The sequence below is a fragment of the Dermacentor andersoni genome, chromosome 5 (assembly GCF_023375885.2).
Source record: "Dermacentor andersoni chromosome 5, qqDerAnde1_hic_scaffold, whole genome shotgun sequence".
Taxonomy (NCBI): domain Eukaryota; kingdom Metazoa; phylum Arthropoda; class Arachnida; order Ixodida; family Ixodidae; genus Dermacentor; species Dermacentor andersoni.
Window position 1 is genome coordinate 128,377,618 of NC_092818.1, and position 19,986 is coordinate 128,397,603.

A 19,986-nucleotide genomic window follows, 5' to 3' on the forward strand; every position below is an offset into this window, starting at 1 on the left:
TAAATAAAATAAAATCACGGATCCTGACCATTCCTCCCCACCGCTCTAACCAGTTAAATATGGATGGAGTTGTCATTAGCTTCATCTGGGAAACTTGAAGAAAGGGTCATAATGTGAAGATAGCATCAGTGAAAAGAAAGTGTTTGCAGCAAGGTTACGCCAAGCATAAAATCAGAATTGCAGTACATTAGCTATGCTCCTTTGAGAGCCTGATCTCTAACAAACAATTTCACACAGGTCATCAAGAATAGTTGCCCTGCTGGCATGTGTTATTCTTTTACAGCAATAATTTTATATATACCTTTTAGCTGCATTTGTGGAGCTGTCAATTCTGTTAAGTGTGCTAGTGGTAGTCTGGAAACTCTGCGATATCATAAATCCATGAAAAAAATAAAGGAAGTAGTAAATGTTTGAAAAAGGACTTAAAACGGGGGACAAGCTGAAGAAGGGAGACGAGACACATGTATGCATGTGTCCTGTCCCTTTTTCGCCTTGTTCCTCATTTTAAGTGCCATTTAAAAGAGGAATCAGGACCAACTCTACCAATTTTAACTTCAAGAAAGTAAAATTGGTAGTTTTTTAGTTTATGTGTTCGTACAATTGGACTACGAGGTATGCCAAAGAGGAAGTGTGTTTGGTTGTGGCAGCTGTGTTGAATGAAATCAACAACCTTGTGCACAGCATCAGAATTCTAAAGCACGAAATCTAGGTTGTGTTCATAAGGACTTTGGACTGAAAGAGGGCACGGGATGCATAACAAATGCACAGATTGCAGGCAAATTGCGAAATTTGCTGTGCGTCTTTTGTCTTCCTTGTGCACTTTCTGAAGTCATACAACGAATTGCTAACGGGTAGTTTGTGCATTTATTGTATGCCCCGTGTCTCATCTGTATTCCTTTCAAGATTTAAGTAATTGCAAGCTGGCAGTTAGTGCATTTGTTGCGTATTTCATGTCTTTTCATCCCGTTAAGGTCTTCAGAAATCACAGTTCAAATTGCGTTGCTGTGGAAAACTAACTCTCTGCAAGCTTTATGTGGAAACACTCCACAAGCTTTTTTGACTGTAATTGGAATGCTGTGGAAATTGAGCCACCATGAAAGGTTTCATTCAATGATAACTGTTCCTTTTTTCATCATCTTAAGGCATGTGCTTGCTTCACATTCAGGCGACCTCTCGAGCTTGATACTGATGGTATCTGGTGCGTGCTCCCTGCCTCTTTTCCTGAGAATTTTGTTATTCGAACCAGCAATGCTAAGAAACCAAAGCTCACCATCTCTTACCCTGGTGCTGTGCTCAACATCATGGTACAGGTATGCCAATCCTGCTGCTATCTTCTGCTGATTTCTTTTTCGCCATCGCCAGGCACGTGAACTGACCATCACTTTATATGTGACCACTAATCCTTATGGGGCACCTCTCGCCCACTGCTGAGAGAACGACGGGCTGTGGCATACAGCATGGTCCGAGCTTTCGTGTGCACGCTCGAAACGCCCATCGGTCAGAGCTAGCCTGGCTTTGTGGGAAGAAGACTAAGCCTTAGATGTTGTGGTCTCAGTGTCTTCCTTGAGGGCCGTAGCCGAGTCCAAGAACCTGTGTTCCCACAACCTCTAAACAGTGAAGAGCAGTAGTGTAGCCAGAAATTTCATTATGGGGTGGCCCATGTTGCAGCCCGGCCTCCTCCTTACAGAATTTGTCGGGGGATCAAATACATGAACAATAACTGCATTGCCATTTCCAAAGATGCTGCAAACGAATTCTTGAAGGCTACACTCTGTCAAGGAAAGTAAAATATGTGTTTATTTAAATAAAAGAATATACTTGTATGTCCTAAAATTTGTGCCCGAAATAACTGATATTAATGCTGTCATGCTTTTTGTCTATTTAATAAGTACAGAAAATATCACACAAGCTTTAGAAATATATTAGTTTGAAACCAGTAAAGCAGTCCATGCTGCTGATATGAAAATTAGAAAGGCCATGAAATGAACAAGTTTAGGACAAATATATTAATGAAACTTTGTCATTCAAATATCTTGTTTACACTTTTGTACATATGCAATGGCCAGGGAAAAGTCACAATGGTGCGGTCCTTTGTTCCAAGGTATTGTGCAGGAGCAGCTGTCACCGGTCGGGTATTGTAATTGCACTGAAATTATAGTCTCAACAGAGAGCATATATAAAAAGCAGCATTTCTGCAAAATGTACAAGAGCGAGGCAAATGAAAGCGAGCCAATGCGAATATATGACAAACGGGGTACTTTATTTAAAGGGACACTAAAGGTTACTATTAAGTCAATGTGGACTGTTGAAATACCATCACAGAAACTTCGAAACGCTTGTTTCGTGCCAAGGAGAGACTTATTTTAAGAGAAAATGCGTTCTGAAGCGTCCGCGTACCTCTAGCGCAGTTCAAATCGCCTGCCCTCTGATCGAGGAGTACTGACATCATGGTCTTATAGTGACGTTGCGCCATCGGTGAGTAGAACGGCGTCCGCAGACGGCACTACGGCTTTTCTGCGCAAAACGCAAACGCTGCTGTCGCAAAAGGAAAACGGTAGAATCTGATGTTGGGATTCAGGCCTTCTTGTTCATGGCAGCCCACGACGCAGAAGTAATGACAGTGACGCCTTTTCGAGGCTGGGCTAGGTCTCTCCGGATCGGCATCACCGATTCCTTCTGCTCCCAGCATTACGTCCCACGGCACACGGAGAGTCCGTTTTCGTTAAACTATAGGCTGCGGCGAGCTCGCAGCGTGGTCGGCGTGGTCTGTGAGAAGTGACGAGCCTTTTCGCACTCGCAACAGGGCATAAAAAAGTGCGAATCGACGCAAAACTCGGCCTAGAAACGTGCTTCGCCACAGCCAGGGCTCAATACGACCCAAGCTGGCACGACCCAGATGTCGTTTCCCACACCGCCACCAGGCGCCGCTACTATACCTCAAACTCCAGCGCAAGACGCCCATAAGCTGGTACTTCATTCTATGACGCAAACTTCGACGCTCGTCGCAATGGACCCTGACACCGACAGATTGGCTCGCGAGGGTGGGCTCAACTTCAGCGATTTGAGCACCGACGAGCGCGACCTGCTGCTGAGGGCTCGCGCTGCCGGCGTTGTTGCGTACTACGACGGCGGCCTCGACACCGGCTCTCCGGAGCGGGAAAGCAACGAGGGCTTCTCACGACATCACATGGATGTGGCATTCTCGCTGCTTGTTCCAAATGAAAGTTTCGCGAGCCAGCAGAACCCTCACAGCACGATGCGATAACGAAACTTCTGAAACTCCAAAGCGTGCGCGGCACAGTCGAGCACGCAGAGTCGAGCGAAAACGAAACCTTTCGAACAGCCATATTACTGAAGCCATATTATTACGTCAAAATGTTATTTTTTCTTAGAATCGAATAGACGTAGACAAGTAGCATTTTTTTCCGTCTTATAATCGAATGAAATGATATTTTTAATACGAGTAGTTGAGTATTAGTAACACAAATTATGAGGAGTGCTTTCGTAATCGGGCTAGTACCGGAATGTCGCTGGGGGGTCTCAAATCGTGTCATGCATTTACCTCAATTTCTCGGTTACTAATGCTCTGTTCGCGATTATATTGACGCCTTAGACGTTCTAGAACATTGCTCTACCACTTGAGTTTCTGGTAACCTTTAGTGTCCCTTTAAAAGTAGCCTTCATGAGCACTTAGACATTTGTCCCACTGACTAACGAGTCGCGTGATTTCAGTCTCATACTCCTTGGATTGCTGCTTCAAAAAGTGTGTAACTGATTCTTTCACGTGATCGTCCAACACGAATCAGGTTCACTTGAGCTGTTTTTTCAATTGCCCCAAAATCTGGAAGTCCCAAGGCGACAGGTCTGGGCTGTATGGCAGATGTTGCAGCGTTTCCCACTTGAACTTTGCCAGTCTTGTGTTAACCACATCAGCGACATGGGGACGGACGTTGTCGTGGAGCAAGATGACCCCATTCGTCAATTTTCCACGTTGTTTGTTCTTGATTGCAACACGCAGCCGATCCGGCATTTCACAATACCGAAAACGATTGATAGTCCCTCTAGTTTTAGCAAATTCGATCAGTAATGGCCCCTGACAATAAAAAAAAGTCAGTGCCTTTCTGGCGGATATCACGGCCCTTGCTTTCTTTCGGGGCGGTGAATTTGAATGTTTCCACTGTAAGCTTCGTCATCGTGTTTCAGGTTCATAGTAGTGGCACCATAATTCATCCCCGCTCACAATTGTGCACAAGAAGTGGTCACCCTCAATGTGTTACCGGATCAGACAAGTCAAGGCAGTGCCGAACCTCTCTGTCTTCTGGTGGTGGTTCAAAATATTGGGCATCCATTGCACACACAAGAGCCGATAACCGATATGCTCATGAATTAGGGTGTGAACCGAAACGTGACTGATGTTCACAAGCTCTGCTCATCCCCCGTTCTTGTCTAATTAGCTCATCAACCTTTGCAATTGTGTTGGGGGTGATTGCATGGTGGATTTCGCCCGATCTTGGATCGTCTTTGCAACTTGCACGTCTTCTTTTGAACTGTTTGCTACAACGCTTCACAGTGGCCAATGAAATGCAATGATCAACGTAAAAGGCAGCCATACGGCTGCTAGTTTCTTTTTGGGAAACACCTTCAGCTGTAAAAAAGCTCACGACACCTCGCTGTTCAACTTTTTGAGCATCCATTATGTCACGTAACCATGTTCCACCCAGTGCATGAGAGCATTAAAGAAAATTTATCCTCACACCTGCGTGTCAATTTTGTAAATGAAAGATGCCCGTGTGCTACGCACATGCCTCGCAGATAATGAACCGAACCATTATTGCGTGGGGTGGGTTGGCTCACTTTTATTTGACTGGCCCTCGTACATTAGAAATGCGAAGATACAATGGAATATACAAATGCGAAGATACAGCTTGATAAAGGGCAAAAGAGTGTCACTGAAAACAATGTTCTCTGCATGTATACACAAAACCTTGCAACAAGAAAATTCAGTATTCGTATTAGTCTCCAATAAATGTAGGCATCTAAGAGAAAGTCACTGTATATAATGCGTCAAGGCAAATAAACATGTTACGAAATCACAGATTCACAGGTCGCAGAATCGTATTCCCCACAAAAATTCAACATTTGCTTGCAGCATGAAAATTTTTAATATGGAATTGGGCGTAGTGCCTGCTTTTTGAGTGTTATGTTAATTTTATTTACTCTGCCTCTGGTATATGTTATCATATTTGTTGCTTAATAAAATGAAGACTAGCAACATAGCATGGTGTAATTTTTCTCATTAGTATCCATCTAAAGTAGACCTGGGATCAGCTTGAGGACCTTTTTTCTTTGCTTCTATGTGTGTCTGGTAAACCAGTAAACACTTTAACGAATCTGTGGAGTGTAGCACTTTGCGTATAACTGATTTTGGTGTTATTTGCAATGATTACTTTCAGTTTGAATTGCTGGAAATCGCTTCCAGTGTCAGGACGCCTTTAATGTCACTATAGCATTGTAAGGGTGTTGGAATGACGTTTCATTGTTGCATTGCTGTGTTGTAGGAGCACAATACAAATGACCAGTACCATGAGCTTGTCAGCGCTGAGACACTCGAGTACATCCAGCGGTCAGAGAACTCAATCTTCTTTGAAGTGGATGGCCCTTACCTGGCCATGATCCTGCCAGCTTCTAAGGAAGAGGGCAAAAAATTGAAGAAGAGGTGAGGCAATCGGTTGTAACCAATATGTATTTTTCTTTGCGTACAAAAGAACAGTTATTTTATTCTAAAGTTCTAATAAAGCTACTTGACAGGGAGTTGCAAATATTGATGAAAGTAAAGTCGGACCTCGATGTATCGAACAGCGCGGTGATTGCAAAATAGTTCGATATAGCCAGAATTTGATATATAAAATCACGTAGAAAACGTGTCAAAAACTTCTGAAAATCAAGCAATAAGGCAAGGGTGCGGTCGGGGATCGTTGTTCGGAGTGCGCATTCGGTTGCGCTGCGCACAATTGGCCTAGGCAGCGCCGACTTCGTCAGCCGGAAGCGCGTGGTTGATTGTGCCGCGCCGACTAGCCTCGCGAAGTCGGCGCGGTCTAGGCCAATCGCCCACTCCGAACAACGATCCCCGATCGTGCCACAACCGTGGCGCAGTAAATACTTGAAGGTTCACACAAAACATTTATTTATTTGGCCGAAAGTACAGCATTAGTGTAGCCTGCTTCTTATTGGCAGCCGCATGCTTAAACATGGAGTCCTCAACATAGTCTAAACGATCCACAAGCGATAGGCCGGCACCCTCTATTGCGCCGCAGTAGTGGCGTAGAAGGGTCAAAGCAGCCACAGTCTCAATTGAAGTCGGGAGCGCGGCGACATCAGTGCTGCTACGTTCAAACAGTGCCCTCGGCGCAATCAATGTGTGCAGCAGTTGTGAATGCACATCGCGCCACTGCTATTTTCGAGGGTGTTGCGGGAGGGCTCACCGCCTGTCCAGAGCGCACACGGTCTAGGATGGCGGAGTTCGATATACCCATTTTACGCCCGACTACGCTCAAAATAAAAAATTAAAAATGCATGCGATTTTCCAGGTGATATAGAAAGTGTTCGATATATGCAATAATTCGATACATCCGTGTTCGATATATCGAGGTCTGACTGTGTTCTGTATTCTGACAGCAAATATTATGAAATTTTAATATCTCTGCTCACTGTGTGTTATTGTTCATATGTGCATACAGAGTGACAAATTATGGGTGCCTTATTGGAATAAATCCAGAGGCAAGATTTTGCAATGTTAATTTTTTTTATCTATTCATTTCATAGTAACGTCGGCCGCCGGGCTAGTTGGTACGTGCCTAGAAATGGTTTTAGGCAGAAAATAAGACATGGACAAAGAATGGACATGAACAGGAAAGTGGTCTCTGCAAAATAACAGCTCAAACAACAGAATTCCAGTGGCAATGGTGTCTTATGCTTTTACCCAGCTGTAAGAAGAAAACTGTTTGCACCGCAAGTCTCCAGGTTCTGGGGGACAATAAAGTACTGGGTGAGGTTTCTGTGCTGCTAAAGAACGGGCCTAAATACAGTGTTCAGCCTACCATTCCTTCTCCTCAGAAACATTCACAGAGACAGAGTAGTCGGTCACAAACCTTTGCCGCAATAACTTACAGTTAACCTTGGAACCAAGGGATATAGAGTGCGCGCATCTCCTCGGCCGTCCCTCAGCTGGTTGCTGCCGGCCCATAATAGTGAGGCTTGCCTTACACAAGACCAAAAGTGCAATACTGTCAAATGACCGAATGCTTAAAGGGACAAGTTATGGCATTAGTGAGCATTTCTCGCGCCCAGTCCAAAATGCCCATGAACAACTGATTGCTTTTGCGAAAAGCAAGAACAAGCCATTTCCCGTCCATTTCAAAACGCTGTATATGAACCAAAAGCGGTACATCTTTGACGACAGTACAAACAGCATCAAAGAATTATCGTAGCAACCGAAGCGCCAAAAAAAGAAAGAAAAGAACCGAGCATACGCTGTCTCTAGCCATGCTCTTTCACTTTCTGCAATTTACTCTAACATCTGTAGTTTTCTTCAAAAGCGTGAACGTATATCTAGCATTGTATTGTCCTCCAGGAGTAATCTACTAATACTTACCAAGATGTGGCTCACTGACGACGTGAGCGATACTGAAGTGCTATCGGGCTTAACGAACTTTCGTGTACCGCAATGACTGTGCATCTACGCGCGGTGGCAATGTACTGATTGCATTTCACGAGTGATTGTCTTGTCCAGTCATCAATATTCAGTCACAGCTGGAAATATTATGGGTGACTATCCAATCACGCCTACAGACCGTACTACTAGGCGTATGCTACCGACCTCCCCACACTGCTTCCGAATTTTGCAGCCAGCTTAACCAAACTATGTGTCAGCTTATTGCTGCTCACCCAAATGCACACATACTTCTATTTGGCGATTTTAACTTCCTGCAAATAGACTGGCGCACTGACAATTTGTGTTCATTGACAGGACTAACCAAAGCCAGGAACTTTCTCGATATCTGCCTCAATTTTAATATGACCCAGCTGGTTTCTGAAGCAACACATGTTTCACAGGATACATCCAATATCTTAAATCTAATATGAACCAACAACCCCAAAAGCCTATCATACATCCACTATCTCAACGAAATCAATGACCACAAAGTAATTCATGCCGGTTTTTCTTTTCGACCAACAAAGCGCGAAATGTACAAGAAAACGATACAGGTGTATGAAAAGGTGATTATGAAGTGATAAATGAGGGCCTTAGCACATTTTATCTCACATTTCAGACAACTATTCACCACCATAATGTTGATGCCAATTGGACACGCTTTAAAGAAAAGCTGAAGGAATTAACAGTAAATTTGTACCTAAAGTAAGTTTCAGAGCCAGTCGTCATAAACCATGGTTTACGAAAACATTAAAAAGGCTTGAATATAAAAAGAAACGCCTATTTGGGGTTGCAAAGCTTAGAGATCAACCAAATGCATGGGAGAAATATTACGAAGCAGATAAAAACTACCTTTCTGCTCTACATCAAGCAAAGCAATCTTTTTACCACTTAGAATTGCCCAAGCTACTAAAAACTAATCCCAAACAGTTTTGGAAAACACTGAAAGACGACGAACCACGAGAAATCATACTCACCAGTGATCTGAATGAAAGGATTACGGACGTGGATTGTGCGAACTTGTTCAACACCATGTTCGCTACAGTCTTTTTTGATGAAGTGACCGCACCCTCCTGCTTACCTTTGCTTGACTGCGATTGTGACATGCCAGCGATCAATTTCTGTGAGAATGGAATACAACCCATAATAGAAAATATTAAATTGTCATCTTCAGCTGGAATGGATGAAATTAATACCAAAATCTTGAAAAACACCAAACACAACATCGCACTTTATCTCACCCTAATTTTTTCACAGTCACTTTGTCCAGGAGTCATTCCATATGACTAGAGGACAGAGAAGGTCGTTCTGGTTTTCAAGTCAGGTAGCAGAAATTCCCCACTTAATTACTGCCCTATCTCTCTAACAAGCGTCCCCTGTAAAATCATGGAGCATGTGATCTACTCCCACATAATAAATTTTCTTGACAGTAATCACTTTTTTTTATCCTTCACAACATGGCTTCCGCAAGAGGTTGTCATGTGAAACATACCTTGCAGTTTTTCTACATGACATCCACACTAACCTGGATGGTAACGTACAGACTGACGCGATCTTTCTTGATTATGCTAAAGCGTTTGATAAAGTGCCTCACCAACGTTTACTTGCGAAACTCTCCCAGCTAAATTTACATTTTACTGTCTTAACATGGATTACAGAATTTCTTGCTAATCGGTCGCGATATGTTGTTATAAATAACCACCTATCCACTCCGGTTCCAGTAACGTCAGGCGTCCCCCAGGGATCGGTTCTTGGCCCGCTCCTATTCGTAATCTATATCAACGACTTACCTTTGTATGTATCCTGTAATATATGTATGTTTGTTGATGACTGTGTTATCTACCGCACTGTACTTCATTATGCAAAGAATCCTGGCCACGGCGGCCGCATTTCGATGGGGGCGAAATGCGAAAGCACCCGTGTACTTAGATTTAGGTGCACGTTAAAGAACCCCAGGTGGTCAAAATTTCCGGAGTCCTCCACTACGGCGTGCCTCATAATCAGAAAGTGGTTTTGGCATGTAAAACCCCACAATTTTTTCATTATGCAAAAAGGGATGAGGCGTGCAGATTGGACACAAAAGACACGCATGCCTCACGGACACGCATGCAAGGACATGCACACCTCACCCCTTTTTGCATAATGAATCCTTGCCAACTAGCTCAGCTTTCTGTCGTTCTAAGCACCATACTTAACACTTCGGATCAGATAACCCTACAAAGTGACCTGGCTAATATTTCAGAATGTCGTACCACTTGATTAATGACACTAAACGTTAACAAATACAAAAGCATGTCATTCACCCGCAGCCATAATCCTGGGACGTTTGCGTACACAATTAATAATTTGGCTCTAGACTCAACTGACACTTATAAATACCTCGGTGTCACTTTGTCAGACGACCTCAACTGGCGTACGCATGTGCATACCATCTTTTCAGCTTCTAAGAAAACTTTAGATTTCTTAAAACGTCATTTGCGGAAAGCCCCATATCACGTAAAATTACTTGCCTACACATCACTTGTACGACCGAAACTAGAATACGCCTCAGCAGTCTGGAATCCCACATCGAGCATATCTCATCGACGCTCTTGAAGCTGTACAAAATCGGGCAGCTCGATTCATCCATTCATCATACTCATATGACATCAGCGTCACGTCACTGAAATTGCTATCTGGGCTTCCAGACCTCGTTTTATGTTAGCGTAGCGCTTCCCTCTGTCTTTACCACAAATTCTTTTACAGTCCTACCCTTCATCAAGCACCCTATATCACGCCTGCAGCGCACATATCATACCGGACCAGCCACTCGCAGCAGGTTTCACGACCACGTTCACGAACATCAGCATTTATAGCCTCGTTTTTTTTTCGCATGGTGGCAGACTGGAACGGCCTCCCCTTTGCCATTGTCGACATAATCTGCCCATCCGTATTTTTACAACAGGTCACTGACCATCTCGAATTACGTTGGACACGATCTTTCCTTATATATGTTGTTTGTATTTACATGCGTTTATGTATGTGTACATATGTAGGCGTTAATATGTGTGTATACATGTGTGAATATACTTGAATATGTATACTATGTATGATATATATATGCGCGCTTATGTTACTTGAATGAGTGTAAATTCGAATCTTGTATCCACCCCTTATGTAATATTCCTGAAATTGGGGGTATTTAAGGAAAATAAACTGAACTGAACTGAACTTTCCCCGAGTAGACGCTTGGCCAGCAGGGCTAAGACAGAAGACCAGGAAAGGTGCGTTCCGGATGGTACGGATAACCTGTTGAGTATGGTCAGAGTCGTGGCTGTAATGCTATGGACAGTGCTGTTTCTTATCTGAGGCAGAATGATCTGCGCCCCTTAGTGGTGGACAAATAGGGGAGGGGATTTGTGCTCATGAAAGAAGGACGCTTCAACCTGAAGGCTATGGAGGCTATATGGAAGAATTTCAGAAGTGGGTGGCTGCCTGTCCCCAATGATTATGGCTTGCCAAAGTTAGCGAAGAGTATTAGTGAGTGTAAAGGAAGCAACCTCTCGGTTTTTACCTTTTACCTATAGAAATGATGATCGCTTCTTGTTGCTGCTGCCAGACCCTCCCACATTCTTTTTCCCGAAAAGTGCTGCCAGTCTTGTGCACATGTTGAAAAGCCTGTTGATTCTTTCAGGCGATATAGAAACTAATCCGGGTCCCATCACTGAAAAAATGTTCACCGAATTGCTATCAGGACAGGCTCGCATAAGCAACGAAATATCTGCACTAACCTCCAAAATTGCCTCTTTCGATAATCGTCTATCTAAACTAGAGTCACTTGTCACCAACACCAAAGATGCCGGTGAGCGCGTGCAGGAACTAGAAAATACTGTTTCTGGTCTCTCAGATATGATCCAAAAGCTGGAGCGTAAGAATGACGACCTTGAAAATCGGTCGCGACGGAATAACTTGGTTATTTATGGATTATCTGAAACACTGAACGAAACACCTGAGGCACTTCTTACTTCAGTACTAAGCATGCTAACGACAAAGCTTGACGTCACGTGTGATAACATCGAGCGTTGCCACAGACTTGGGCAAAAAAGGACAGGTAAAGATAGACCAGTAATTATCAAACTGTTGGATTTTCGAACTAAAGTAGATATCTTAGCTAACGCACGCAAACTGAAAGGTTCAAACATTTACATCAGTGAAGACTTTTCTGCACGCGTGCGACAGGTGCGCAGAAGCCTATGGCAGAATTCAACGGAACTCAGAAAAGTCGCAAAGAAAGTACGGTTACAACAAGAGCACCTGATTATCGACAGTGTTCGGTACGAGTTGAGCGATGCCAGAAAGTGCGTTGTCAGGGCGTCTGATTACACCGCTCCCAGGAATTCCAGCTGACTTCCACATAAAAGGAAACTAACACTTCTGAACTTTAACGCGCGCAGCTTGGTTAACAAGTATGTTTCTTTCAACTGGCTTGTAGAATGTCACAAACCATCAGTAATATGTGTTACTGAGACTTGGCTTCATGACTCCATTTCTGAGAATGAATTTTTGCCGCCTGGTTACTCGGTGTTGAGAAATGACAGGACTGTTGGTCGCGGTGGTGGCGTAGCGCTTTTTATTTCTAAAGATATTAAATACGTTTTGCTGCCGAAGCTTAATGATAGCGAATCGGTTTGGTGCAAGATTGACTTTGGTGGCTTTACTACCGTGATTGGCGCTGTGTACCGACCGCCAAATGATGTCAATTCAATCCACGCTGTCACGGATTATATTGCAGTGAACAGGCTACAAAAAAGCCAGTTAATAATATGTGGCGATTTTAATGCCCCCTACATTGACTGGCATTCTCTCTCTTCTACTGGACGTGATCGACCCATCTGCGACGCTCTAATCAATCTCGCTGTGTCATATGATTTGACACAGGTCGTTAGCTCGTGCACCCGAGAATCTGCTATTTTGGATTTGGTCTTCCTTAGTGATGGGCTCCTGTATAGCGAATGTGACGTTGTGGAGGGCATCTCCGATCACAAGGCGGTAATTGTCCACCTAGATATTGCTCTACAGCCCAATAAACCAACATATAGTACTGTCCATGACTTTTCCCGAGCTGACGACAATTCTATTGTCGCCTTGCTTGCATCACACTTTGATGAGTTTATGTTTTCGAGTGATGCCTTAGGTGTTGACTTGTTAGTTGAAATGTTTCACAACATTGTCAAAGAGTGCATAACTAATTTCGTACCAAAAAAATGTGTAAAGCGAAACCCGAAGCACCCTTGGTACACTAGAGAGATTATAAAGTTGATTCGCCGGATAAAGCACTTCCGCCATGGCTCTCGCACTCAGAATGTCCGAGAAAACTCAATGCTCACATCACTCAGACAAACTGTTAAGACTAAAATGCAGCACGCTAGAGACTACTACTATAACAACACTCTGACGACATTCCTAAAAGACAACCCATCCAAATTCTGGAAAACGGTTGTTCCTCCTGTGTCCAACTCAACTTCTATGGTCATTAACGGACAGTCGTGTTCAAATGCTGTCATGATCTCTGAAGCGTTCAATACATATTTTAAATCTGTTTTTATTGAAGATAACGGCATTATCCCTACGTTTCACTGTGGTAGTGCTTCGGCATGTTTTCCAAAACTTCAGGTAACGCTTAGCGGAGTTCACGGCCTCTTGTTAAATATTGATACTAGTAAAAGTGCAGAACCAGATAACATTCCAAACACATTTTTAAGGGGATACTCAGAATACTGTGCGCGGTATCTCACTATCATCTTTCAAAAATCTGTCGAATCGCAAACTGTTCCCAGTGTCTGGAAGGTTGCTCAAGTTGTACCGATACACAAATCTGGCATTAGGCAAACAATTTCAAATTGTAGACCAATTTCATTATTATCTACTTGTTGTAAACTACTAGAACACATAATTCATAAGCATATTATACAGTACCTCAACGATAACAACATTCTTTGACATCATCAGCATGATTTTAGATCGGGTTTTTCCACGGTTACGCAACTAATTGAATTCACTCACGACGTTGCTACTACACTTAACAATCGTGGCCAGATTGACGCCATATTTGTTGACTACTCCGAAGCATTTGACAAGGTATGTCATGCTAAGTTACTTATGAAGCTTGACTCTTTATTCAGAGGCATACACGGCAATCACTTGCTTGGCTGGATAAGAGACTACTTGCATCTGCGGTCCAGTTTGTCTCATTTAATCAGGCGCACTCATCTTCAGTCGGTATTTCTTCCGGCGTACCACAGGGCTCCGTATTGGGACCACTTTTATTCATTATTTACCTTAATGATGTCGAGAGTGTTGTTAATAACACTGTTGTTAAGCTCCGTTTGTATGCAGACGACTGTGTCTTGTACTCTAACATCGTCAGCGTCAATGCCCAGGAGATGCTGAATAACACGTTCAATGCCTTCTGCAACTGGAGCAAGACCTGGCAAATGGAAATCAACTTCGATAAAACGGTATCGATGACCTTTTCGAACAAAAAGGAACCCCTGAAATTTGCCTACAGTAATGATGAGAAGATTTTGACTTCTGTCTCCGAGTTCAAATATCTTGGCGTAATTTTTTCTTTCAACTTAAAATGGCACAAACACGTCGACTTCATTTGTTCCAGGGCTCTAAAATGACTTGGATATTTAAAAAGAACACTAAAACCAGCAACCAAGGAATGCAAACTAGCAGCTTGCAGATTCCTCGTGAGGCCCACTCTAGAATATGCATCTGTTGTCTGGTCACCCCACTGCGTATCTGATGTATCAAAGCTTGAGGCTGTGCAGAAGAAAGCTATTAGATTTATTTATAATCGATACGATCACAATTTCTCCCCTTCTCTGCATGCTGGCCTGCTATCGCTTGAGCCGTTGGCACATAGGCGCACGTGTGAAAGGATTATAATGTTGCACAAAATTGTACATGCTTCTGTCATTGTCGACGTACCTGTGACATTTGTTGGCTCCTCGGTGCGTGTAACGTAAAGAGCCAATCCCTTGAATATTGTTCCCTTTCGAGCTCACTTAGATAGCTTCAAATTTTCTTTCTTGCCATTTACCATTGAATTGTGGAACACGCTACATACTAATCTCCGAGAATTGCCACTTGAGCGTTTTGTAGACGAAGTTCGTTTACATGTGACATGTTGATTGTATGTTATCTTGATGTACTTACCCACTCCTGCTATGTCTCAATCTTGAGAAAGCGGTATTTGTAAATAAATAAATAAATAAAGTTAGAATTTGCAAACCTGAGATGCCATTCAGGTGCATTGTCAGCGAAAACAACTCATAGCAGTTATTGGTCAGTGAGTATTTGTTGAAACAGTTTAACAGTCTTGTATTGGATGACCTGTTTCTACTAAAAGATTTCTGTGACATAATTGCATTCCTTGAGGGCAATTGCTCTGTCGGATATTTTTCCTTGATTGACGTTGAAGAGATATTTTATTCTATACCTCACAAGGAGCTATTTATGGCTGTCTGGTCTTGTATTGGAAAAAATGTGGATGTGTCCTTCCAGAACAATGCCAAAGTTTTTTTGGAAAGTTTTTTAGCACTTTTGGAATTTTATCTTAGGGTAACATTAATTTATTTTGAAGGTGAGCTGTTTGTGCAGAAGAATGGTGTATGTATAGGATCCTGTGTGGCGTCTGTGCTATGCAATGCTTTCCTTGCAAACATTGATCAGCACCTGGAAATAGCTTTGTTATAAGACAAGGTTTTGCAGGTGTTTAGGTATGTAGATGACCTTTTGATTGTGTTGAAGAAGCAACAGGATAAGGCCTACACTGAGCATGTTACGGGCATCTTAGACACTTTTAAAGTACTTGGACAAGGGCTCAAGTTTACCCATGAGCTTCCTAATATTGAAAAGGTGCAATTTTTAGATCTTCATCTCAAGCTCTGTGAAAACCATGTGTGTTGGATACACTACCCCTGAGCACAGAAATAATTCTTTTCGTTTCATTCCGTCCATCGTTTCATTCCGTGCATTTGAAAACAGTCAGAAGGGTTATTACCAGTACAATCCTACAGTTGGCACTAACTAGGTCTTGTTCCAACTTCATGCAGGAAAGCTTCAATTTGCAGATTTATAAGCTTGTATCAGCGGTCTTCCCAATTTCTCGGTTAGCTTTGGTAGGACGAAGCTTCGTTGTAGAAATTTCAGCGTGAGCCAAACAATGCTTTGGAAGAAAGCGAAAAGAAAAGGAAAACATGTCCTGTTATTCCGTTTGTGCACAAAGTGGCTCATTCGTTAGAGAATGTGGCTTCTAGGTATGATGTTCTAGTAGTGTTTTCAGCTCCTCAGAAACTTTCTCGTATTTGGGCAAGCCTGTTATCTCTAAAAAGTACCGATGGTGTCAAGAAGCATGCAAAGTGTTTTTGGAAACGTTCAGCCGGGGTCATTTATAACATTCCTTTAAGATGCGGCAAGGTATACGTCAGCCAAACTGGCCATTGTATAAATGATTGCTTGTGAGAGCATGCATTATCAATCGGAAATGGAACAGGCTTGCATTTGCCATATCATTGCAAAGTGTGCACATGTGAACATTTGCTGGCAAAAATGTGCATACTGTGGAAAAATAGATATGGTGGCGCGGGAACTAGCAGAGGCTATGTATATTAGAAAATTTGGAGACCAGTGTATCAACATTCCATCGTTGTCTCTTTACGAGAATGACTTTAGTTTTCTTGCTGATAGGATGTGATTAAGGTATTTATCTCATGTAAACTCGTTTGTTTATGGTCTTGTGTGCATGCCTGAGGGTATGTGAAGTGAAGCATCGAGAAAAATAAAATCAGTGACGAGTGTGCTTGTCCGTGTCGTTTATTTGTCCATGCATTATTTTGTGCTGAAAACAATTTCTAGCTATTCATTTCACCTTTTGCGTCTGGCTTTCACAAGCTACTGAGAAGTGTTTTCTCCAGGACTGGTCAATTGATGCAGAGGAAATTAACATAATTGAAAGACAAGAATAGTTGCAATATACGGCCCCAGCTGTCCACACTTGTACAGAAAATTGTGTTGAAAGAGAACTCGGAAACAGGCGCTTTAGTGAAAGCTCAATATGAAAGCTTAAAATTGTGTATAACAATCATGGTTTCGTTAAAAGGTGTTATAAAGACATTATCACTACTTGAGTTTCATGTAACCAGGCAGTTTCCAACAATCTGAACTTGCTTACAGAAGTACAGATGTATGGAAATTAAATGTTATGGTTTTTATCATTGTGAAGTTTGAATGTATTGGGTAAGAAGCTTAAGATATGCACGTGAACTAATTGAAAAAGATTAAAATGCATGCTGGGAAATCAAAGTGCAAGTCTGATGGCATTTTATTGTGTTATCTGAGAGTTTCATAGGATTGTCAGATTACTTCTGTTGTTTTAGCAGAGCTGTTTGCATTAGTGAACCTGTATTGGTTTTATTTTCAACTTAAGTGCAAATGTTAGTTTGATTAATGCAATTACTTTGAACTGTTTTCATTAGTACTCATCTGCAACAATAAGGGTATAGCTCTCTTCATCGTAAACTCGCAGCAGTTTAAATGTCTGGGTAGTCTACGTAACTAGCACTATTCCTTTATATATGTAGTACTAATGCTGTCAGTGATGTTACTGGTAATCACGAATTACGACGGCAGGGATTTCTGCCAATACAAATGTATTGTTGGCTACTTCACTGACAGGCCGGCACTGTCCTACATGAGTAGAACTGAATGTATGTATCGTGTTTCTCAAGTGCTTCATGTGGTTGGTCATGTTTAGGTATGCAGTATTCAACTTTGATGGTTCCTTGGCCGAACTAAAAGGATTCGAGGTGAAGCGACGTGGTGAACTCCAGCTGATCAAGATCTTCCAGTCATCGGTGTTTGAGGCGTTCCTCAAGGGCAAAACGCTAGAGGAATGCTATGCGGCAGTCGCCAAAGTAGCCGACTACTGGCTTGATGTGCTGTACAGCAAGGTAACCTGACTTATTATTTTTTTTTCTTGCTAAAGGGGCCATGACACCAAATTTTTGAACTTGAACTGTGAATTGAGTATTAATCCATATGAATCTCACTGCAAACAAGCAAAGTATGGGCCCATTCTGTGTTGCACATAATTTATAATAAAATATTTTTTATGTTCCACTGGAACCACACAGCAGTCTGGCAGCACTAATGTATGACATCACAAATTGCAGTAGATGTGTTTTATTTTATTTACAATACTGTGAGCCCTGCCGGGCTGTTACAGGGTAACAGTTTTGCAGTTTCATTCAAGTTTTACAGTTTTGCATGGTTTCATTCTCGCCTGCATGTCTCAGTTGTCGGTAATCAAACCAAGATAGTTTCTACAGGTGTTCACTGGTTTGTGCATAAATTGCTGGCATAATGCATCAACAGCAGCTTTGCTGTGTTGTCAGGTGCCAGAGCATGTGGAGCAAGGAGATGATGATGCCATTCTTTGAATGGTGTCATTCTTTATGTAGCTCTAATGCGTGGGAGCAGAACTGGGGACAGAAAAAATAGAAGCGGAAGACATTGCGCTCAGTTGTTGCTGCTGGGACCCTTGCACAGTGTTGGGCACGCACCCTTTCTGCACGGGTTGTAGTATACATAGTTTTTGAGCGTATCACATGGTGGTGGCCCCATGACTCTTGGGGTCTCACATGCCATGCCGAAATGGTGGTCACTGTTAGTGGGAGGGGTTAGAGTCAGAGATACAAGATAAAGTTTCTGGTTAAAATTTGCTCTGAGAGCCCAATTTTTTTGTATGTGATAACCACATTGGCCTCCCTACTTTTGGTTACAAATAAAGAACAGAATAGTTGGCTGAGCGTATTATGGCCCCTATAATCACGACTTCACGCATTCTTTTGCTCCAGTAGGATGAGATCATTGCCATGTTAAAGGGACACTGAATAGAAATGCCAAGCTAGACTAGATTGGTAAATTACTCTTCTTGTACACCAAACATATATCAGGCTGGCCACGCATTGAGACTTGGTAGGCCAAATATAACATAAAAACAAAACAAAAGGCAGGCAGCAATGCCACTTTGAACTTCCCACACTAACTGCCTACAATGTCAGTGATACGGACAGTGCCTGCTCTGGACAAGTTAACATTTTGTTGATTAAAAAAAAAAGATTGTATTGCATTCTAAAGGAACAATAGGAAGAGAGTTTTGCAATCTTTCTCTTTAGAGAAATGGCCCAAACATCCAAATAAAAAGCTTGTAATCCATGACATAACACTGGTTTACTAGCGCTGTGGTTAGTCCTTGAAATTTAATAAAGTCACCTTCGGTCTTCATTTTTTCAGCTGGTAATCAACCTTTTCCCACCTAATGAATGAAAACGGAGCCTTAAGAGGGTACAATTCTGAACCTGATTTAATGTTACCCACTAATAATCCCCTTAATGCAGCAGCTGACTGTGTGCGCTGGTGAATGCTTTCGAGAACTCAGGAGGTGTGTAATCATGTATTGAAAGTTGCAGCCTTCATATAGGAAAGATGACATGAACCCTCACTTTGAGTGCAGTAAAACAATCTGCATTGACTGAGAACCATTCGGCAACCTCCATGCAAGAAATTGGGTGGGATGCAGGAAAGAATAAATGATGACATTATGGCCAAGTAAGGCCAAAGCTGCCATTTAGTAGTAACCTCTCACGGCTGCGTTCAGTATTTCCTCGATTCAGTTGGTTATGAAAATATGCATTCAGTTGTTTTTGAACGTAGGCTATTGCTGTCTTCGTGGAAATGACATTTTATTTTGGCACATTCACTTAATTCTTGTTGAAGGCCAGTTGACTTGGGGACATGGCAGAAATATACTGTGTTGGGGGCAAAGCAGCTGCTCTATATGTATTAAAGCAAAAATGTTAGGCAGGTGTAGGAATAAGTCGAAGCAGATTAACACTAAGACAAGATTTGTCTACTCTGGTTTGCCCAGATCTGTGCCTACTGACACATAGACTTATTTGCACCAATGCCTTTGTGAAATATGTATTGAGTTCATCATTTGTCAGCTTTCCCTCACTGACTTTCTGCCTTCTAATTCAGTAAATTTCAGTGTTGTCTCAGGAAATCATACAGAAGGTTAGATGTGGCATCGGAAAATAATTCTTGGTGAGGACAAGATGTATCAGTATTCAGTTCCTACATCAAAACGGCAAGTTCGGCCAGTTGGTTGGGATTCACATATATATAGGTGCCATTTGATAACCATGACATGCACGAGATACAGAGAT

The 19,986-nt window shown here is 42.4% G+C and overlaps 1 protein-coding gene across 1 annotated transcript in view; it reads left to right on the top strand.

Annotated features, from left to right (window-relative positions):
- The window catches only part of PolE1 (DNA polymerase epsilon catalytic subunit 1), an 89,731-nt gene that overhangs the window by 25,655 nt on the left and 44,090 nt on the right, over positions 1 to 19,986 (top strand). Inside the window, exons 20-22 of the mRNA XM_050178549.2 lie at positions 1,166 to 1,310; positions 5,559 to 5,716; positions 17,514 to 17,709. Coding sequence (XP_050034506.1) covers positions 1,166 to 1,310; positions 5,559 to 5,716; positions 17,514 to 17,709 — 499 coding nt within the window. The remainder of the gene's footprint in view (positions 1 to 1,165; positions 1,311 to 5,558; positions 5,717 to 17,513; positions 17,710 to 19,986) is intronic.